The sequence below is a fragment of the Lissotriton helveticus genome, chromosome 5_1, assembly GCF_964261635.1.
Source record: "Lissotriton helveticus chromosome 5_1, aLisHel1.1, whole genome shotgun sequence".
Taxonomy (NCBI): Eukaryota; Metazoa; Chordata; class Amphibia; order Caudata; family Salamandridae; genus Lissotriton; species Lissotriton helveticus.
The window spans coordinates 2,047,997,327-2,048,020,723 of record NC_136065.1 but is presented as its reverse complement, the minus strand read 5'-3'; the positions used below and the strand labels follow the sequence as shown (position 1 = coordinate 2,048,020,723).

Sequence of the window (23,397 nt, the reverse complement as noted above, 5' to 3'; positions counted from 1 at the left end):
TTCATAGAGACAAACGTTCTCAAGATGACTACTTCTATTTGGATAATATGTATCCAACATGTTTGTCTTCAAAATATCTGTACTGTTTGGTTGAAACTCCGCCAAATACTCAATTTCTTGTGCAGACTTCAAAACTCGGTTTCGTGTTGCAGCAAGACCTAGACTCACCCAAATGATGGATCTCGATTTGGCATACAGACTTGCTGATGATAACCGATCTGAACATTCATATGCTCCAATTTCTCGATGCGACAACATCTTCAGACTGTAACTGTATAATTTCTTACTTAGGCTCTTTTCATGCGAAATATCCTCCCACATTTCCTTCAGTTCCGTCTTTTCTGATTTTGTGATGTAAGACATTACATATCGAGCCACAGCAATGGAGTTGTCAGCAACATATTGAATATCCATGTTAGCATTCCACTTGGTTGTAGTCATTTATGTATTTGACCTCTTCATTTCTTTTCAAGTTGTAAGTATTTTTCGGTGATTTTCTTGTCACAGTATGTCGCAGTGAAGACATAAAATTGTTTACTCTTCCTTTACATATTACTGGTCGTGGAAATCCAAAACGACATTTTGTGTAGAACTTCTCCTTGCATTTGAACTTTCGACGACAGTACTTTCCACAGCGATGGGTTTGAAAGCGTAAGACTTGATGTCGTAAATTGTCTTCTTCTGTACTTTTCGGAACAACACATGTGGAATATTGTTCAATGAAACTCATCACTGTGTCATCCGAATCTGTTCCAAATTTGGGAGCATCTTTGATCCATAGCAGCATATTTATGTGAGGAGCACCTCTTGCTTGATACTCCTTTCTCCTTAAGAAATCCAAAACCTCTCCAAGTGGAGGATTTTTTTTGTTTGTGATGAAAGACATCATAGCTTCAAATCGATTATTAAAATACCTACAAACATTAACTGGATCCAAAGAGTACAGTTCTCCAGGTGTCTTGAATTCTATATTTTCTATGTTTCCATTTGCCTCTCGAAGAAATTCAAGTAAGTCTTCCCAGGCATACTCAGCACAGCTAAGAGTGAGGAACCATGTAGGAGTTCCTAAGTTTCTTAGCATACATTTCAATTCCCCATGACGACGGTACCAATACTCATTCGTACCACGCTGACATGCCATGAGATTGATTAGGTGAGATTCCAAAATACTGTCTTCCACTTGGAATTTATCCATAAAGTCCCTTGCCGAAACATTTTGAAGATGTACTCCAGATTTCAGTATATGGTTCACGGCATAAGATAGTCCAGAGAAGTCACTCTCAAACAGAAGATGAAACAAATATGGAATGCAGTGACGAAATCGTGGATCTTCTGCATATAATCTTAAAGTACGGTATTCCGATGCAGGAATTTGAACAGGTCGGTCATCATATCTTCCACCTTGACCTGTTGGAAACAATTGAGGAAAACAACGACCTTCCAGGCTTTCTTCCCATACACTTATGGGACTTCCTTTGGCTTCTCTCATTTGGAACAACTCAATAGCATTCCCCATTACTTCTTTGGAATGCAGAGGATGAACACTATAATGCTCATAAATCTGTTCACTTCTAGACACATCTACTTTTTCAATCTGTCCAGCTGATGAATCACTGTCCTCTTCTACAGTTGTTTCCTCTTCTCCTACATATACATTTTTGTAGTACTGATTGTTTTTTACTAAATACAACGTTGCCTTTTTGACTTTCCTAACATCCACTAATTCTTGCCAGATTTTCTTACTCTTTGTAGGAACGCCATTAACTAGAATAACTAGAGGTTCCTCTTCCACTTTTTCTACGCCAATGGTGTCAATATTTTTTTTTAAATCTAAAGGCAAATAAACAACTCTTCCCTTTAATCCTCTCTGTAAATCTGAAGGAGGCAATTTCCCTGTCTTAGGCTCCAAGCGAACATTAGCCTGAAAAGGATGCACACATTGAATCAGAATACACTCATGGGTATTTAAACCCATCAATTCGGAATCTTTACTAACTCAAGATTATTATATACAGCTCTAGCAGGCATTCTGTTTTCATTTAATTTATTATAACAATATTTACAAATACGCAGATCAGGACCCAAATCAAAACAATTCTCAACCAACAAATAAGTTGCAAAATCCTTCCATTCATTATTATTTTCCATTTCACTTTTTACATATAAATCAACTAACCGAGTGTTATTCTTATAATGAGTTCGTCGACAACACACACAAGAAAAATGTGGCCGTTCGCTTGAAATGACCTTAAACTTTGTAATTTCATGATCAAAATTTTGAGTACTTACACTCTGTACATTCTCTTCCACATTACTTTCTATTACTGTATCATTTTCGGCAGTGTCCTCTTTTTCACCAAAGCAACAAAACTCTATTTCTTCACAAATCTTCTTCACATCTAATTCAGATCCATGCAAAAGAGCACTGTTTAACTGTTTTAGCTTAAGTGCTGGACTTTTTGCATAATACAACCTTCTCACTATTTTCCTCACTTTAGTATGATGCACTCCTAACATCCTAAAATGGTGAAAAGTACTCTGACATACTTTTCTAGAAAGACAAGCCAGTGAATGACCATGCAAACCTGTTTTTTCCCTCACTCTGCAAGGATTTAAGTCTTGTAACATCTTAAACGTTTGTTTTAGACTTTTCTTACTATATGTACGTAAGAAATTGCAAAACAAAAATAATAGAATTCTGTTGCACACTACAAATACTACTACAATTCCAAGTATACACCGGAGCCTTAGCACGTCTCCCTAAAACTTCATCAGCTAACACCTCATCTGCATTTCTAGGCACAATTTTTTCTTTTTCAACTGGACAACCGTCCTTCACCTCATATGCTCGACCACTGGTGTCAACTGCATGCACCAAAACATTACCTTGAAAGTAACTCTCTTCATTAAAAATTGGCTCACTACTTGAACTATGGTTCCATTCTCCCGAAAAAATATCACAAAAATTAGTTTGATTGATCACTCTTTTCCACTTACATTTTTATTTCAAATCATTGATTGCCTTATCTAGTGTACAAACTCTATTGATTACTAAAATATACAGCTTTTTCTTCACTTCAAAAGCCTGATCAACAAACTTTTCTATTCTTTTCTTTTTCTTGTAAAAAGTTGTTTGCCTATTATATTTCTTAAGATTTTTTAATAAATTCAAAACTACTCTGTTATGAAACATTCGTCTAGGAATGTCAATAAAACTGATTTGTCCTACGATTACCAGACACACTATGATCTCCTTGTACCTTTATACCAATTTTTGGTGACCTCTGCTTTTTCTTTCTAGTTACACTTTGTTTTTTTTTCGTAGAAACACTTTCTTGACTTTTTCTGCATTTTAACAATTTCCTTAAGAAATCTTTGGTTTGCTTACCAGGAGCATTGTTTCTTTTCTCTGAAGATTGTCCTTTGCATGAATCTTCTAATTGAGTCCTCTTGGTCGATAAAGCTTTCTTATAAAGTCTTTTTTGGCGGTCTTTCGTAGGTATAATCTATTATGACTCTGTAGATATTTACAATCTGTTGAAAAGAAAAATGTGACATTATAGACCACTACTAACATAGCACATAGCAATTACATTAACTAAACATTATAAACACTAGTTCACATCTCTCTTTGTGTGTCTCATATCGCTCTCTGCCTGCACTATCTCCCTCTTTGCATGTCTCATCTCACTCTCTCCTTCCACCATCTCTCTGTATGTGTGTGTCATCTCAATCACTGCCTACACCATCTGTCTGTTTGTGTGTATGTCTCATCTCACTCTCTGTGCCTAAAACAATTTACCATGCTAAGTGTTTTTTGCTGAAATGACTGGCTTTAATATTTTTGACAAGCATCACACTGAGTGTGTTTGTGAATTAAGGAATTATATTTTCATCTTTTTCCTTAATAGTAGCTGTGTGTGCTTACAGTTTGTATCTTTTACCTTATACGGTAGACTTCTTTTTAAAGTGTTTCTCATGCTTGAATTCAATGCTGGTATAGAGATAGTGCTAATGGTTTCATTGGGCTTGTAAATATGCTCCTTTTTTACAAGCGCTTTGCGCTACCTTTAACATGGATGCAAGCAATATATGTATACAGAGGGATAGGAATAGCAGATAGAAAACAATATGAGATGCGTAAAGGATTTTACTAATGGCATCAATTGAGATATAATATACAAAAAAGAGGGGCATATTTAGAAGCCCCTTGCGCAATGTTTAACATGGATGCAAGCAGAAAATGTATGCAGAGTAATAAAGTTGGCATTACACTATCTCTATACCAGCATTAATATTAAACATTGCGCAAGGGGCTTGTAAATATGCCTCTCTTTTTTTGTATATTCTATCTCAATTCATGGCATTAGTAAAATCCTTTACGGATCTCTCAAAGCATTTCATATTCTTGTCGATGTGCCAATTTTATTACTCTGCATGCATTTTCTGCTGGCACCCATGTCAAATATTGTGCAAGGGACTTGTAAATATGCCAATGAAACCATTACACTATCTCTATACCAGCATTAATGTTAAACATTGCGCAAGGGGCTTGTAAATATGCTTCTCTTTTTTTGTATATTCTATCTCAATTTATGCCATTAGTAAAATCCTTTACGGATCTCTCAAAGCATTTCATATTCTTGTCTGTGAGACAATTTTATTACTGTGCATGCATTTTCTGCTGGCACCCATGTCAAACATTGCGCAAGGGGCTTGTAAATATGCCAATGAAACCATTACACTATCTCTATACCAGCATTAATGTTAAACATTGCGCAAGGGGCTTGTAAATTTGCCTCCCTTTTTCGTATATTCCATCTCAATTTATGCCATTAGTAAAACCTTTACGCATCTCTCAAAGCATTTCATATTCTTGACTGTGTGCCAATTTTATTACTCTGCATGCATTTTCTGCTGGCACCCTTGTAAAACATTGCGCAAGGGACTTGTAAATATGCCAATGAAACCATTACACTATCTATATACCAGCATTAATGTTAAACATTGCGCAAGGGGCTTGTAAATATGCCTCTCTTTTTTGTATATTCCATCTCAATTTATGCCATTCGTAAAATCCTTTACGCATCTCTCAAAGCATTTCATATTCTTGTCTGTGTGCCAATTTTATTACTCTGCATGCATTTTCTGCTGGCACCCATGTCAAACATTGCGCAAGGGACTTGTAAATATGCCAATGAAACCATTACACTATCTCTATACCAGCATTAATGTTAAACATTGCGCAAGGGGCTTGTATATTTGCCTCTCTTTTTTGTATATTACATCTCAATTTATGCCATTAGTAAAATCCTTTACGATCTCTCAAAGCATTTCATATTCTTGTCTGTGTGCCAATTTTATTACTCTGCATGCATTTTCTGCTGGCACCCATGTCAAACATTGCGCAAGGGGCTTGTAAATATGCCAATGAAACCATTACACTATCTATATACCAGCATTAATGTTAAACATTGCGCAAGGGGCTTGTAAATATGCCTCTCTTTTTTGTATATTCCATCTCAATTTATGCCATTAGTAAAATCTTTTACGCATCTCTCAAAGCATTTTATGTTCTTGTCTGTGTGCCAATTTTATTACTCTGCATGCATTTTCTGCTGGCACCCATGTCAAACATTGCGCAAGGGGCTTGTAAATATGCCAATGAAACCATTACACTATCTCTATACCAGCATTAATGTTAAACATTGTGCAAGGGGCTTGTAAATATGCCTCTCTTTTTTGTATATTCTATCTCAATTTATGCCATTAGTAAAATCCATTACGGATCTCTCAAAGCATTTCATATTCTTGTCTGTGTGCCAATTTTATTACTCAGCATGCATTTTCTGCTGGCACTCATGTCAAACATTGCGCAAGGGGCTTATAAATATGTCAATGAAACCATTACACTATCTCTATACCAGCATTAATGTTAAACATTGCGCAAGGGGCTAGTAAATATGCCAATGAAACCATTACACTATCTCTATACCAGCATTAAAGTTAAATATTGCGCAAGAGGCTTGTAAATATGCCAATGAAACACTTACACTATCTCTATACCAGCATTAATGTTAAACATTGCGCAAGAGGCTTGTAAATATGGCTCTCTTTTTTTGTATATTCTATCTCAATTTATGCCATTAGTAAAATCCTTTGCGGATCTCTCAAAGCATTTCATATTCTTGTCTGTGTGCCAATTTTATTACTCTGCATGCATTTTCTGCTGGCACCCATGTCAAACATTGCGCAAGGGGCTTGTAAATATGCCAATGAAACCATTACACTATCTCTATACCAGCATTAATGTTAAACATTGCGCAAGGGGCTTGTAAATTTGCCTCCCTTTTTCGTATATTACATCTCAATTTATGCCATTAGTAAAACCTTTACGCATCTCTCAAAGCATTTCATATTCTTGACTGTGTGCCAATTTTATTACTCTGCATGCATTTTCTGCTGGCACCCATGTAAAACATTGTGCAAGGGGCTTGTAAATATGCCAATGAAACCATTACACTATCTATATACCAGCATTAATGTTAAACATTGCGCAAGGGACTTGTAAATATGCCTCTCTTTTTTGAATATTCCATCTCAATTTATGCCATTCGTAAAATCCTTTACGCATCTCTCAAAGCATTTCATATTCTTGTCTGTGTGCCAATTTTATTACTCTGCATGCATTTTCTGCTGGCACCCATGTCAAACATTGCGCAAGGGACTTGTAAATATGCCAATGAAACCATTACACTATCTCTATACCAGCATTAATGTTAAACATTGCGCAAGGGGCTTGTATATTTGCCTCTCTTTTTTGTATATTACATCTCAATTAATGCCATTAGTAAAATCCTTTACGATCTCTCAAAGCATTTCATATTCTTGTCTGTGTGCCAATTTTATTACTCTGCATGGATTTTCGGCTGGCACCCATGTCAAACATTGCGCAAGGGGCTTGTAAATATGCCAATGAAACCATTACACTATCTATATACCAGCATTAATGTTAAACATTGCGCAAGGGGCTTGTAAATATGCCTCTCTTTTTTGTATATTCCATCTCAATTTATGCCATTAGTAAAATCTTTTACGGATCTCTCAAAGCATTTCATATTCTTGTCTGTGTGCCAATTTTATTACTCAGCATGCATTTTCTGCTGGCACTCATGTCAAACATTGCGCAAGGGGCTTATAAATATGCCAATGAAACCATTACACTATCTCTATACCAGCATTAATGTTAAACATTGCGCAAGGGGCTTGTAAATATGCCAATGAAACCATTACACTATCTCTATACCAGCATTAAAGTTAAATATTGCACAAGAGGCTTGTAAATATGCCAATGAAACACTTACACTATCTCTATACCAGCATTAATGTTAAACATTGCGCAAGAGGCTTGTAAATATGGCTCTCTTTTTTTGTATATTCTATCTCAATTTATGCCATTAGTAAAATCCTTTGCGTATCTCTCAAAGCATTTCATATTCTTGTCTGTGTGCCAATTTTATTACTCTGCATGCATTTTATGCTGGCACCCATGTCAAACATTGTGCAAGGGGCTTGTAAATATGCCAATGAAACCATTACACTATCTCTATACCAGCATTAATGCTAAACATTGCGCAAGAGGCTTGTAAATATGCCTCTCTTTTTTTGTATATTCCATCTCAATTTATGCCATTAGTAAAATCCTTTACGGATCTCTCAAAGCATTTCATATTCTTGTCTGTGTGCCAATTTTATTTCTGTGCATGCATTTTCTGCTTGCACCCATGTCAAACATTGCACAAGGGGCTTGTAAATATGCCCCTCTTTATCCTATATTCCATCTCAATTGATGCCATTAGTGAAATCCTTTTTGCATCTCCCACACCATTTCATATGGTTTTCTATCTGCTATTCCTATCCCTCTCCATACATTCACTGCTTGCACCCATGTTAAAGGTTGCACAAGGCCCTTCTAAAAAAGGAGCATATTTACAAGTCCAATGAAACCATAACACTATCTCTATACCAGCATTGAATCCAAGCATGAAAAACAATTTAAAAAGAAGTCTACCTTATAAGCTAAAAAATACAAACTGTAAGCACACACAGCTAACATTATGGAAAAAGGTGAAAATATAATTCCTTAATTCACACAGACACTCACTGTGATCCTTGTCAAAAATCTTTAAGCTACACATTTTATCAAAAAACATTTAGCATGGTAAATCATTTTACACACAGAGCACAACCCATTTAAATGAACACTACACTACAATGCAGAAACCTGACTCATTTTCAAAATACAACAGGAATGAAGCCCAATATGCTGGTTATACTTCCCAATACTGCAAAGAGCACTCTCTCTATATTACTCACCTTTAAAATAAATCGCTTTTGAAAATATAGAACAGTGTCAAACACACAGCAGATTTTCTTAAGCAGAATCTCTGAAATGCACCTCAGACACTGGAACCAGAAATGGCACATTTCCCACTCATTCTTCACACGTATTTCAGGTCTTAACCAATGAAATCTCTTCCCACACTATTTCAAAACTAAACTAACATTTCAATTGGTTCTACATTCCCACACTTTCAAACTCACATAATATTCACCCATCCCCCTAGTGCTCATTCAACCTGTTACCATGGTAACTCCCACCTAAGGAAGAACAGAGTTTAAAAGTTTATTATACTATGTTACAAATGAATCCAGAAAGGTTGTTAGAGCTTTCAAAATAACAGCTAATAATGTGCAATGTTCCTTTCAATGGCCTTTTCTGAACCATTAGAATTGCTTCTTTTAAAAAACAAAACTATGCACCCTAATATGCTCTTTTCCATTTTCAGAAAGCACCAATCATTTCTTAAGCTTCAAGGGCAGTGAATGTCTTCCTCTTTTTTTCTAAACTGCAAGCTTTCCAACTGCCATTTCATTTACAGCCCTCATCTGAGTACAACCAGACCTGCCTTGAAGATGCCTTCAGTATGGTTTGTAGGACACAGTTTTGTATTCTGGTCTAAAAGGTATGCAACAAACAGAGGAATTTTAAACCTTGATTTACCAAATGTGGATATTTTATGGACTGGCCAGAGAGGATTGAGATGTCACCAATTGATACCATTGGTGAAATCCTTCATGCATCTCCCACATCCTGACCTTATAATTGTGCACTGTGGTGGAAATGACTTATGCACTTTGACTGGGGTTGGTCTGGAAATGCTATTGAAGGACATCTTTGAACAATTGATGTCACTTTTTCCTCAAACTGCCTTTGTCTATTCCAATATATGCCAAAGGCAAAAATGGAATTGGTCCAATCAATTTTGTCCACAGATTGAGAAAGCAAGAAAACATGTAAATAAATCTGTTTCTGCATACATGAGAGACTATGGAATGGGTTGTATATACCACAACAACTTGCGTTACAACATGCAAGGCATCTATAGGACAGATGGTGTACATTTCACTGATGAAGGGAACAAAGTCTTTCTCTGTAACATCAGACTCTGCATTGGTACTTACTTGTAGGTACCAAAAAAAACACAATGAACACAACGGCTCTTTTTAGAGCAAACTAACATGTAAACACTCAAATATGATTTTTAACTTTCTTTTTTTAATTAATTTTTACCGAGGTCCGCGCACCGAGCACTCACCGAGCACTCCCCGTGCGCGGACGTATCCTGTTTTCTGTTATTTAAAAAAAAATAAACATTATTTTTAACCTTAGGAGTCCTTGAAGGACCCCCTGAGAAGGCCTAAGGGGTTAGGGACACTCTACCCTACCCCCTTCCCACGTTTTTAAGTTATATTTTTCATTCCCTTCTGAAACCACAAAATGGCGGTGATAGGGTTCGCGCATCGTGCATATACCGAGCACTCACGGTGCGCGGACCTATTGGAATAAAAAAAAAAACTATTGGACACGGACATCGTCTCCTCTGTAGATACCTTGTATGTTGTAATGCAAGTTATTGTGGTATATTGAATCCATACTGTAGTCTTTCAGGAAAGCAGAAACAGATTTGTTCACATGATTCCTTCCTTTCTCAATGTGTGGTCAGAACTGGCGTAGGGGGTCATGAGTTCCTACTCTGGTGAAACACACTTGCTGTTCTATATACTTACTTATGTTGTAAACTAGTGCATTAGAGACAGTCAGTGACAGAAAGTATACAGGACATGAAGAACACAAAATTGTATCACTTTGCTACTACCTCATAAATTACGTTTAAATAAGTATAATTTTCAAAACAATTTTTCTTTACTAAATTAAAATTTATGTTTCAGAATTTTCAAAATGTAAAAGAACTTGTAGCATTTCTTCATCAGAAATTTTATCCATCAAAGTGTCTGAAAATGATTCGTCAAACTCAACAATGTCTACACATTCAAATAATTCCATATTTAGTGTTTCATCAAAAAAATCTGCCATGGTATCTCCTTCATGTTCTTCCTGATTTGTTTCATCTAAAGGATCAATATACACCACAGAATAAGTTGCCTCAATAAACGTTGCTGTTACTTCAAAGAAGATGTTGGTAGGCTCCTCATTTTCATTCATCATTTTATGTTAGTGTACTATTAAAAGAAAGAGAAACAGCGCTTACTGCATGGTTTCCTGCTCTGGTGAGACACACTTGCTGTTCTTTAAACTTACTTATGTTGCAATCTTGTGCATCAGAGATAGACAGTGAGAGAAAGGATGCAGGACATGAAAAAGAGATGTCAAAAACACATTTAAGAAAATATGGGGGGAGAAGGGAAATATTTATGAGTAAACTTACTATGTAACACAAAACATTATCAGTTTTCTACTACCTCATAAATTACATTTAGTTAAGTATAAATTCTCATACAATATTTATTTACTAAATTTAAATTTATTGTTGGGAATTTACAAAATTTAAATGATCGTCTAAGATTGCATCATTGGCAATGTCAATATCGAAAATCTCCCAAAAAAAATCCTCAAACTCAATGAACTCCAAAGCTTCCATTAAATCTGAATCCAAGGATTCATCATAGAAATCGTCCATGCCATCTCCTCCATCATAAAGCTCTCCTTCAGGATTACTCTCATCAACAGGAACATCCTCAATAACAGTCATAAAAATGTCTATAACGATGTCAAATGACTCTTCATTTTCAACCATTATTGATGTTAGTGTACTATTAAAAGAAAGAGAAAGACAGTGAGATGTTGCAGGGTAAGAGTGAGATAGGGCAGAGAAAAACTATTAAATTCTATAGGAAGCGTTACTACTGTGTAAATCTCACATCAGAAATTGAACACCAAAATTTCCACACAAAAGTACCTCAGACACTATAGTCACAAAATGGCTGTGTTTCCCTGGACAGTGTATAGTATCAAGCAAGAATTAGAAATATAAAGCACTGCATCTGATGTTGCCCTACTCAATCCATAAGTATAACAGAAAAACATTAAATAACTAATAGAAAACATTTCTCCTAATAACTTAAAGTGAACAACAGAGTTCTCCTTACAAATTAACAACTCACCTTATAGAAAACTGTTGTACAGTAAATTCTGTCTCAATCTCACACCTCAGAAGTATACCTCAAACACTAAAATCTCAATATGGCTGTGTTTCCCTCTCATTTTTCATACATATTCAAATACCCAGCCAATCACATTTCATCACACACAAAATCAAAACCGGAATTTCCTATGGTAACTAGATCCTAACTATATATATCTACTGGTGACCGCCAGTAGGTAATATATATATATATATCTATATATATATATATTACCTACTGGCGATACCCCCTCCAGACACCCCATCCACACCCTGTCCCCCATCAGTGTACAGCTGTATCCACCATGTTGTAAACAGATTTAGGTACCATGATTACTGACTTACCATCGTTTTGTTGTCCTGTACTCCCCCCGGAGAACCTAATTAAAAATTAGGACACAAAAATAGAAGTACCTGCACCTTATTGTTTGATCAGTATCGCCCCCCCTCCCCCCCCCAACAGCGCCTTGAGACCCTCGCGGGAATGTAGTGTGCTTTACAAGTGACGGATTGATTGAATGACTGTTGAAATCTCAACAATTTTGGAAAAAGAAAACCTACATCCGAGCTTTCTCCGGATTAGCCCTAGAATCTGGAACTCCCTACCCCCTGAAGTTAGACTGACCCTTCCATCACATAATTCAAAAAATTAAAATCAGACTGCTTTTAATGAACAAATTTCTACGCTGAACCCACTGACTCATTTCTCTGGATACTGATATGATGCAGTTTTCCAACCAGGGTTTGCATTCACCATCAACGTCCTTGTTTCTAAATCAGTCCCGATTTGCAACGGATAGTATCAGCATTGATATTTCTTGGTTGTCTGTTTTCTATTTATTGAATCATTTGTAAAGAGCTCTGATAACCATCTAGGGTCAAGTTCGCACTATATAAAACTTTATAAAAAATAAATTAATAAGAAGTTGTTATAAATAATGTATGACACAGATTGTTTAATATATTGAGGCTGCTACCGCTTTACTTGCCGAAATCCCCACTTATAGATAACCCAATGTTACTTTCTACTGCGGAGAAAATAGTTAAATATACACTTACTAGGTATAACATGAATCTAAAGGGGCTCATATATCATGAGGGATATTCTTGACAGCTGACCAATTCAGAGATAAAGGCATAGTTAACACAATGGATATATTCATTTATAAAAGAATGTGACATGCAATGAAAATGCATTAGGTAAAGGGTTCATACATGAACAATGGGAATTTCCTTTCACATTCTCGTGTAGGAATAAGGACACTGAAGTTTTTCTCAGCGGTACGGACTGTGAGAATACTTTAAGCCGGTCACTGGTGTGCAAGGAATTTTTGTTGCATGGGGCATGCAATGAGTCAGCAGTAAACCTGTCTTGCTAGTCTGGCTTTCAGATTGCTCTTGAATGGAACTTACCTGATTCTGAATGATCAAGGTTGCTGTGGGATGAAACAAGGGGTCGCATATGTGGTAACCGTGTCTTCCATTGTAACATGTTGCACACAAGTCCTGTTTCCACTTACTCGTTTAGTTAGGGAGGACACTATGTGGCCTTCTATTAATCTTTCCAACGTGCGCTTTGACACCCTGAGCAAACTGAAAGCCTTATTGTTTCAAAAAGATGTGGTCGTAACTTCAGCCAAGGAGACGTTTGATCTTCAGGTGGCGTGTTCCTCTTCGGAGAGATAGGCGCTCTTCTATGCTAACTTCCCACTACATTTTGGGGAGCTGGTCCATCGTATTTTTAATATGTCTAATACAACTGGAATTGCTGGGTTTTTTAGGAGCATGGGCTCTGGGTTAGTCAGCACCTTTCAGAAGGCTTTTGAAATTATTCCATCCTTCATTCACTCCGTCCTCGGAAGCATTTTTGGAGATCTTCCGTTGGTCCTGCTACTAACTACAGGAATACTGCTTTTAGTATTTTCTCTCCGCAATGGATGTCCTTGTTTGAGTTCAAATGGAGCTGGCACTACCTCATGTCCAACTATGCCGTGATTACATGGTGCATTTCTTTAAGATTTCTTTCCACTAAAATCTTGTCAACTCTCTCGAACCCATGTAGTTACAAGCTAATCAGAGGGAAAGCAGGGCTGGGTTTTCCTTCACTGAACTTTACAGCCCTGTGTTTATGGTCTCTCCTTTTATGTTCTGACAAATGGCAGCCTGAATCAAACACAGTGGTTTGCAGAAATTAGGCACTTAATGCGTGCAATAAAAAACATTTGTCAGGACATAAAGAGGGGCCTGGAAACAGATGATGGGCGGCTGCATTTGATGGTGTGTGATGATAGTGGTGGTAATCATGATGGGCTCAGGTTGTAGTCTGTACATTTTGGGGAAGGAAATCCCAGCATTACCTTTGATGCAACTCTGATCTTGTGAAGTTGAACTGAGGTTTAGCAGATGTGTAGTGCATCTTGATTTGTACCACAGAGAGTCTCCAACTATCGTTTGTATAACTCCATTGGTAGCGTAGGATGGCATGACAACCTATATTTTGGTTCCAGCATTGCCACTGCTGCAGTCCTTGTGATTGCAGGTTCAGCATTCCTTCTGCAACTTGCAATCAATAATAGAACATCTTCAAAAAATAGAATATATGTTCTATTTTTATTAGGCATTCTATATTTGCTTGCAAATTGCATAGGGAATGCTAAACCTGGTGGGCCCCAACTCAACTCAACTGGTGACGTCCAGATCATATTTCCTGCCTTGAAGGTGCCTTGCATTCAAAATGCACCCCCTGTGCTCAGACGTACAAGCTGATTTCCATTAAAATGATCACCACATTTTCAAATCATGAAGGTCTACTGATAATATTATAAAGCAATGATTTGCTCACTTTTTTTCCAAAAATCCTGTGTTACCATAGTTACGCTTGCTTGCGACTTTCATGCCTCACCACTTTTATGATGTCACTAGCTTCCATTGCAACCATAGGGTATCCACAATTAATCCCACAGGCCTCCATTACTCTGGCTCACTCATACACACCAAGCATCTACCATACAGACTACACACACATACGCACAGAATGTTAACGCTAGCATCTGGGTAAGTGCATAGAAACTGACCTTTATACAAGTGGGCCACTTGTGGTGCAACAGGAAGGGCAGGAGCATCATCAGCGTTTAGAGAGTGTTTTGAGAGCTGCCAAAAGTGCAGCAGACCCCCAGAAGGTGCCCCCAAAAACATTTTGTTTTATGTCGCCATGAGTCCCTTGGGGAATTTACACAACCCCAAAACAGGTTTTTCATGTTTAAAACCTCTTCTGGAGTTTCTGCTGTTGCACATGAGCTCTGAAGGGCAGAGTCCCCTGATGGTTAGTCCTATGGATGCAGTGACAGAAGGCTAAAGTAGAAAAAAGACTCCTGTAAATATTTTATTGAACGTATAATGATTTATTGAAAATTATATTATTGAAAACAAAATGGAGTTGCCAATTCAGTGGAGTTGCCTTGGTTGATCTTACATTTTCCTGTTTTTATTAAAGTGGGTACACCCTGACAAAGCCAGAGCGCCTGGCTTTTTGATGACAACATTCTCTTCTATTGTGTTTAGTATAGAAGGGTAGTAGTAAGAAATGTATTGTATTTATCCAAAGAATACAATAAAAACAGTATATCACAATTGGCATGAATATAAAAAAAGGCAGTTAAAAAAAGAACTCGACATATATAAGTTAAGAAGTTGTTAAAATTTGCATAGATCGGAAGATCACTTTGTAAAATTAATTTCAAAATGTCATTAATATTATAATTGCACTATTATCTTTAATTTTAAAACAATATCTAACATTCTTTACTGTAGAACTTTTTTTGCCTTATTAAAAATCATTTGTAGGTAAAAAAAATTTAAGTCAAGAGTTTAGGGTAAATACATAGGATGTGCAAAAGGGTTTCCGTTGTGAGTTTGCAAAGTCTACAAGCAATTTTTCCTTTAAGCACTGGATTCCACTTCCCCTCTAAATCATAAATGGGAATATAAAAAAGTCTACATTTTAAGAATTTCATTTTAAAGTAGCTGTGCAGATTTGACCCTAGATATACTTATTTCCGTGAGGCCAGGATTTCGGAAACTAAGTCCATGTGTTTGTATTGTTGTAACTTGGCGAAGTCATTCTCCCTCTGACTGCTAGTTAAGATCCCTCAAAGCAGGCACTTTTGGCCTGGCAGGTTTAACTTTGCCAGCGACCCTAGATCAGGTAAATTATATGTCCGTAGAACCTTTTTTATGATACAATGTTCAGTTCCATATACTTGTGTGATGTCATTTAGTTCCTGATTGGTCAAAGATTTTAAGGTTGACAGATCGGCCCTTACAGTCACAATAACAGTTCAACCTTCTTCTGTGGTGAGATGAGGTTATCAATAATAAATTCAGTTCTAGTCTAATGAGGAATTTGCATAACACAGCATATATGTTTTATCAATACTGGCTACGCCCTTGTTATTTCACACAGGTAATGCATAGAGTAAGTAAGGAATATGTTACATATTTAGCACTTTCAATAAGGATTTGATAGCTCTGCCTCTGAACTGGTTGGAAAATCTTATGTTAGATTTTGTGATCGTAGTTGACTAAAGCTTACTTGTGGATAGGTGGTAAGACCACAATACCTTACTGTCATATGTAACTCCAAGGTACTCATTTTAATTAACTATTTCGAATGAGGCATCGCCTAAGAGCCACAATATGGACTTGGTGTTCTATCCAAAGGTCATAATTTTGTTTTTTGACAAGTTGGCAATAAGTCCATTCTCCAAACTATATGTATGTAAATGATTAAGTAAATATTATAGCCCTTTTGTGGTTTGTGACAATATCAGCAGGTGGACTGCTGTGCTTCCCTACCAAGAGAGGTAAAGTGCTACAATGAGGAGCTTGGTTCCCAGTAAAGGGAAGGTTACAGACTTATTACTTGTGAAGGACGCACATTTTTAGCAACCAATAATGCTGCTGTCACTCATTATCCGAGGCCGCAACTTTGGCATATCGGGTATATTGGTTGAACATTGATGTACAAAATACTGAATGTAAAGAACCTGAGGTCTGATCTCATATTGTGGTCTACGCTTCAAGAAGAATTGTTTTGCACAGCCAATACTGCCTTTTCCCTTTACTGTTTTGCTCTGCACAGTTTCTCTCTGGACAACTACTGTATTTTATTTATTGGGTCCAATGTATATTTAATTGAAATGCATTCAATACAAGTCCTACATGTTAAAAAGCATTTCTTTTGCACCGGTTTCCTAGGGCCATAGAAAGTATGTCCGCCATGCTGAGTAGTGCACTACAGATGAGCATTTAATGTAAAAGGAGCCCTCAAGAAGGGCTAACGCCTCACACCGCTTCTAACCAGTGTGCTGTACACCTGCTCAGGTTGTAATCTATCTCTTATGTAGCCTTGAAAAAGTTGTATGTATTAAAATACCGAGACAACGAAGCATGTGTTGGCATTTGGGCTTTGGAACAGTCACACAATAAGAGATTAAAGAAGGATGAAGACAAAGAACTAAAAAAGATTGAAGGCTCGCATTTATTTTGCGTCAAGATTTTATTTTCACAATAACTTACTGTATTACTGTTACATTATACTATTGTCGTGTGCTAGGGAACTTTATGTATACTTTAGTATATGTGTATGTACTTTGTGGGATCTGGAGATCTGCCCTAGGACTTCTCTGCTTCCGCCTAGGGACTTTTTTCTGTTCAACTGCCTCTAATTAACTGTCTTGATAGAAAACTACCAGTAGAGGTCAGTAAAATACCAGAATTGCTTTCTGCTGAGGAACTTTCTCTTTTTTATTCTTCTGGCAACTGCCTCTATTTCACTGTTTTGATAGATAATGACCAGCAGAGGACAGTGAAATACCAGAATCACTTTAGCATTCTCCAGATTCCTGTTCATAGAAATTGTCCCACGAGCACCGGTAGACAATCATTTTTTCAAATCTTGTATTTTCAGTGATATGACCACCGAAGGCCTTGATTTTATATTAGAAACAAAGCTTAGAATTATACCTTTCCCTCTGAAAGGCAATATTTCTCTTTATATGTTCCCATACCTTGCATGGCACGCAGTTTGGTGCTTACTTTCCCTCCATGTTAAAGAACAGTAGATGTTTTAGCACTCAGGCTAATGAGCTGCATAGCCAAATTCATATAACGTCCCGAAGGCGAGACCGATTGCATTGCAAATGCTTGTTTTTATCTCTATTTCCGACCCTCATTGTTGAGGCTACCAAAACATTAACATACCCTTATCAGATATACAGCCTTAGAAAAAAACTCTACACATATCTTTGTTCTCATCCCATCAAAGCTTTTGATTGTAAACAAAAAAAAACAGTTCTAGGAACTTTGGCAATGCTTCTTTCAAAATAAATTGTCATGCACGCCCGAATCATTAATCTGTGTGTAGTTCAAATCAAACCAGTACCTTAATAAAAGAAGCGATGCTCACTAGATACACTGATCATAATAGGTATATTTTATGTTATTTGTTAAACTTACAACCATCAGCTGTATCTTCAGCTGCCTATGGGTGAGATAAAGATCTGATTGTCAGGCACAGTGAGAGTGAGGCAAAGAAGGATGGAGCATATGAGGGGGGCAACTCTGATTCATAGAAGCATCATTTCTTCCATCTATGCAAAAAATGTGCAGAGTAGAGTGGTAATTTTGTATAAAAAGTTCAGAAAACTGTGACGGAGGGGAAAGCCAAGTGTGTTCATACCATTCATCTGACTTCTCTGGCCAAGAATTGTTTTATTGTTTTGGGTTGTTCAGGCGGGAGTCTTTTGTGTGCCTCATTTCCCATCCTCTTCCTCCAACCCCCAAACACCTCGGGAAACAAAATACCAGAACATACAGAAATATAGTTGAGAATCTATTGCTAAATATGGACACAAACTTCATCGTTGGCCTAGTTTGGGACCTTTGGAGAGGTCATGGATCAACGTATTACAGTATATTCAATGGACTCCCTTGATCGTCATCCCCAAACACGGCTGAGCCTTCTGCTTAATGTCCTATTCCAAGGATAATGCCAGGAAAACAATAGAAATGATTAGACTGTGGTGGCTTCACGTAAATCCAGAGTATTATATTGTGCGGGTCATTCTGTATTTTTGTGCAGATTTGCGTAGTCTTTGGGCATCCAGTGCAATGTGTGGTACTTGACATTCAGCCATCCACCCCAGTTGTACTCAGGTGACAGGAGCTTGCTGGGCTTTGTGTGCAGCAGGTAATGATTGAGATGGCTCTCCTCTTGATAGACTGCCTCAATCCCTTTCTCTTTGTCCCTCTGGATGCCCTCATGGCAGGCCCTTGCAAGCTTTAAGATCTCAGAGACTGTTCCAGCAAAGGCGGCTCCATGGTAGTAGTAGTTGCTCTTGCTGCGGTCAACAAAGGCAGCAGATGCAGGATTGGTTTCAAATGAGTGTATGAACTTGGGCCAGAGATAGTGTAAGGAGTGGACCTGGGCCACTAAGTCACTCAAAGTTTCAACCCCGTAGATAGATGTGAACTCTAGGTCCACGTCCATGCAGAAGAGAAAGTTAACCTCACGCTTAGCACGTGGGACCACCAACTCAGCAATATATCTCATGCGCATCATGCTAATGTCTTGCCAGCGGGCATGTTTCTTGACTTTAATCACCTCCATAGACCTGTTGGGCCGCAAGTAGATTTTGGGAACCAAGGAGGGGTCGTCTACCATCACATAGTAGACGACAGGATATCCTGGCATGAAGTAAAGCTCTGCAGTTTCCAGAAAGTGCCCAAGATATCTTTGGATGTACCTGGATAGGAAAGATAAGGATAATAATTAATTGAGGGCTAACCAGCAAAGGTGACAGAGAGAGAAAAATGTGGCAAGACAGGAGATAGACCATTAAAAGATATTTCTCGATCACATACTTGCCCACCCATGCACCTATCTACAGTACTAATCCAAACCTCTTGGCCTTTCACTCCCGAAGCACAAGGTTCCACTAAGTTTGCATGAAGAGTGGTCACAGCACTGCCAGTGCATCACGCGCCATCAGCTACATGCTTGACCCGACCACCTGTATTGTAACCCATGACATTTTCTATGGATGTTCAAGGTTAAGGTGAAATGCACTGTGGGAAACTACCATCCACAAAGCTCACCTGAAGAAACAGTTAAGTCAACCAGTACCTGCGTACTAGGTAAGAGCACTTTCTTTAAGAAGGTTTCCAACCATGATCCAACTAACAAACACAATTCATGTACAGTCAAAGCCAAGAATGCAGGTGGAAGACTCATACTGGCCCTGCATTCCCGTGGCTGTTACTCACACCAATCCTGAAATGGGAATACTATCCCACACTTAGAGTTCAAGAAGATTCACCATTGCCAGTGTTGGCTAGGAATGGGTGTGTTATTTACCACATCTGGTAAAAAATGTCACTGTGGGTGTGATAAAATTCTCCTAGTCATCATTTTGGAGGGAAAAAGGAGGCATAACTTGCAGAAACATTTTTACAACATTGATTGCCACAAGTCCTTCCTTTTTCCAGGACTTTTCCCTGGTAAATTTCAACAGTTTATTTATTGGAAAAATCTTTCACGTGAAAATAGTGGCGGTACAATAATTATCACCCAGCTCAGGATTCTGATCCCTTTAGCATGTCCTTCAAGAAGATTCGTAGTATCACGAATAGGCCATCATCATGGGTTTGGAGTTTGTTAGCTGTCCAGAAGGGAGGTGCTGCTAAGGGACTAAAGTGCTGAGTGACGTCCTTGTAGTATCCAAACCAGGGTTCTCCAAATAGTAGCTCGTGAGCTACTGGTAGCTCTCCTGCTGCCTGTGAGTAGCTTTCCTGTGGGCAGCTTTGTGAGCTAAATTAGAAGCTTTTGCTTGGTTGAATGAATATGTTATAAAAAAATATTTTTATTGATAAAACAGTAGGCTTCACAAATCATTCTTCAGTGGTATAATGAGATTATAACACTTTTATTCACCTTGGTGCCACCCAACCCCATTTGTCACATAGTCCAGACTTATAGTTTGGTCGCTTCTATGGCCATTCGGTTCGATTTGCAAAGTACACCTAGTTTTCTTTTACCATACGAGTAACCATTTGCATGTCCCATAAGCTGTAACCCCTGTAGGCTCTCCAATTGACCGGTTGAATTAATATATGTATGCCAAAATTGAAAAGCAGGTATTTCGAGATGAAAATGTGTGTATTTTCTGGCCTCATAAGTTGGTGTTTGGAGAAAAATGGTTGACTTTCCAAAATATATTTGCAACTTATATTTGAGTGATAGAAATTAAACTGTGTTGGGAGACTTATTTCAATATTATTAAGTAGGTGCTATCAGCATTGCAGCTATGGCTGTTGTTATGTGTTACACATGGAGAGTCACTCTACATTGACAAAGCTTTTTTTTTACATCATTTCTAATAACTGTGCCTGATGCACTGATGTGATCACTGCTGGTAATCTTCAATACGGTTTCCATAGTGTAATATTGTCTCATGTGGTTACTAATACATCTCAAATAATATTAGTAGCTTCAAAGTATATTTATTGAAAATAAGAAACTCATATTTGAGAAAAACGTAGAGACTCCTTATCCAGATACACCAAGAACAGCTTTCACTATAGTGGTGAGCTTATGGGGTCCAGAGTTTACTAATGACTTGGACTGTGGCTTTAATCTGCCCTTTTCAAAACATATCTTAGATAGTGAACTTCCCTCAAAACCACCTAACCAGCGAAGGTAGCCCTGTAATCCACCAGAGAGTTTCAGTCAAATGTTGCCAGTATGAATACCCATTGGATTCTGCCAATCCTCACTGTTCAGTTTCTTGCTACAACTGATCTCTCAGGTGTTGAAGGATGTTTAGACTATGGACTCAAACAACCTTGTGTGGCATGTGCTGTAATAGTCTCACTTCTTCCTCCTTTTCCATAGGAAGAGGTTCATTCCAGGAATTCTCGCTCCCTACCTTATTATATCCGTGTTTCATGGCGCTCCTAATAATGTCCATATACAGACAAGCTACTATTAGACTCAATTTTTGCTAATGATTTAGCCCTTTATGCTGTATCGTCAGTCCTTGCCTTTCCAGCAAACAAAACACTTGTTTTAGATTTTTGGGTATAAGCAGGTAGCAAATTGAACAAAAGAAGATAAAGCCCATGTAGTGCTGTACATGGATCTTACCGTAGATGATTCCATATGTGTTGACCATGCAGGATATCTTAGTGTTAATCTCTTAACCATTTTCACGACCTTCTAGACGGCATAGGAGAATGCAGTGCTAAGTGGACGGAGACCCTCAGAAAAAGGAAAATCTGCTGCTATCTTTATTGGCCTGGTCAGTAATGATCCTTCCAAAAATGCTTTATTATTTTAGGTCTTGAGTTATTTTTTTAATATCTTATTTTAATTTATTCTTGGGGTGAGGAGCATAAAACCCCCACGCAGACTATATGTTTTGCATGGATCGAGGAAGATGGACTCTAGAGAGGTGATAACGGGCCCTCCCTGCAGGTTGGAACTTGAGGGCGCGGGTCTGGAGAGAGAGAGAGCAGGAGGCGTCAACTACCCTTCCTGAATAGGATATGTGGTATTGGGCAGCAATGGGCAGTTGAGTAATGCTACTTTTTCAGACTTTCACTGAGATTTTTTCATGTTTGAAATTTCCCTTAAATGTGTCTCAGTTCTAAAATTTCTTTCATTTACTTTCAACGTTAGTTTATGTCAGGGCAATTTTATCTTTATCTGCAGATACATTTTGAGATTTGTTTTCTATTCACCTCTACTAGAGTGGTCTTAAATGTTGCGACTCACCACCCTTTCTAAAGATCTTCAATCATGTAGTAGTCAAAGTTAAATTTACGTTTGTCGTACAGTGTCCTTTGCAGTTCTTCTGCAATCGTGTGTACGGCTTTTGAGCACATCTCTACCCAATGTCAGTTACTTTCTTCACAGTTCTTTAAGTATCTTGAACTGAGGCATTTTGTTTCAGTGAAACCAAAGCACAATCTCAGCAGCAAAATCTGTCCCTTGATTTCTTTGTTTGGTACCAATTAGCCATATATCAGAGTGTTAAGCTTCATATAAAGTAATGGTGCAGAGTGCAATCGATACCCATCAACTTAAAGCTTTGTCGTCAATTCCGCGATACAGTAATATAGGATTACCATAGCTACTAGCAAGAAGGCACAATATTATGAATCTATATTTGATTTTTAATTTATTCCTTAAAAAATTGCTAAAAGAGTCATTGGATCCACTAGATCTGATGTGGCGCCAGTAGGGCAGCCAAGTATATAATATTCCTTTTATCCATGTGTATTCCTCTAGGCAAAATAATATTTGGAACAATGCACTGCTGCCTTCTTTCCATTCTGGATGCCGGATTCATTATTGCTAAACACTGAAAATCATATTGGTTTTGTCAGGTTGCGGTAGGTTCTCTATGGCTTCCATATGGAATATCAAGTGGTGGAAGATCCCCTTGTTAGAAGGATGCCCATGTCTTGCGTGAGATTGTGGGTAAGGTGACCATGAGGAAGGTAAGAGAATTGGAGGTCTTGGACTGGTGGCTGATGTGTTTACATATGACAATAACTCATCCACATTAGAAAGAAGTAGCAGACTTCGACTGTTAGATGAGGGATGGGTTTTTTTGAGGCAAGAGTTCTAATTCATAGTTCATATCTTTGTACAATCCTAGGGTTAATAGTTTGAATGAGAGAACTAACAGAATGCAAAAGGAAAAGTTACTTTCTTTTAACTGTCGATTTTTAAAAAAGGTGTGGAAAATGTAGAATAATTCCTGGCTGCAATGCCAGTCTTTGGAAA

General features: G+C 37.8%; 1 protein-coding gene across 2 annotated transcripts in view; it reads right to left on the bottom strand.

Annotated features, from left to right (window-relative positions):
• Nucleotides 1-18,024: 18,024 nt before the first annotated feature.
• The window catches only part of LOC144753969 (N-acetyllactosaminide alpha-1,3-galactosyltransferase-like), a 142,679-nt gene continuing 137,306 nt past the window's right edge, over nt 18,025-23,397 (bottom strand). For both annotated transcript variants that reach the window (XM_078641491.1, XM_078641492.1), the window contains exon 4: nt 18,025-19,351. In XM_078641491.1, coding sequence (XP_078497617.1) covers nt 18,667-19,351 — 685 coding nt within the window. In that variant the 3' untranslated portion in view covers nt 18,025-18,666. The remainder of the gene's footprint in view (nt 19,352-23,397) is intronic.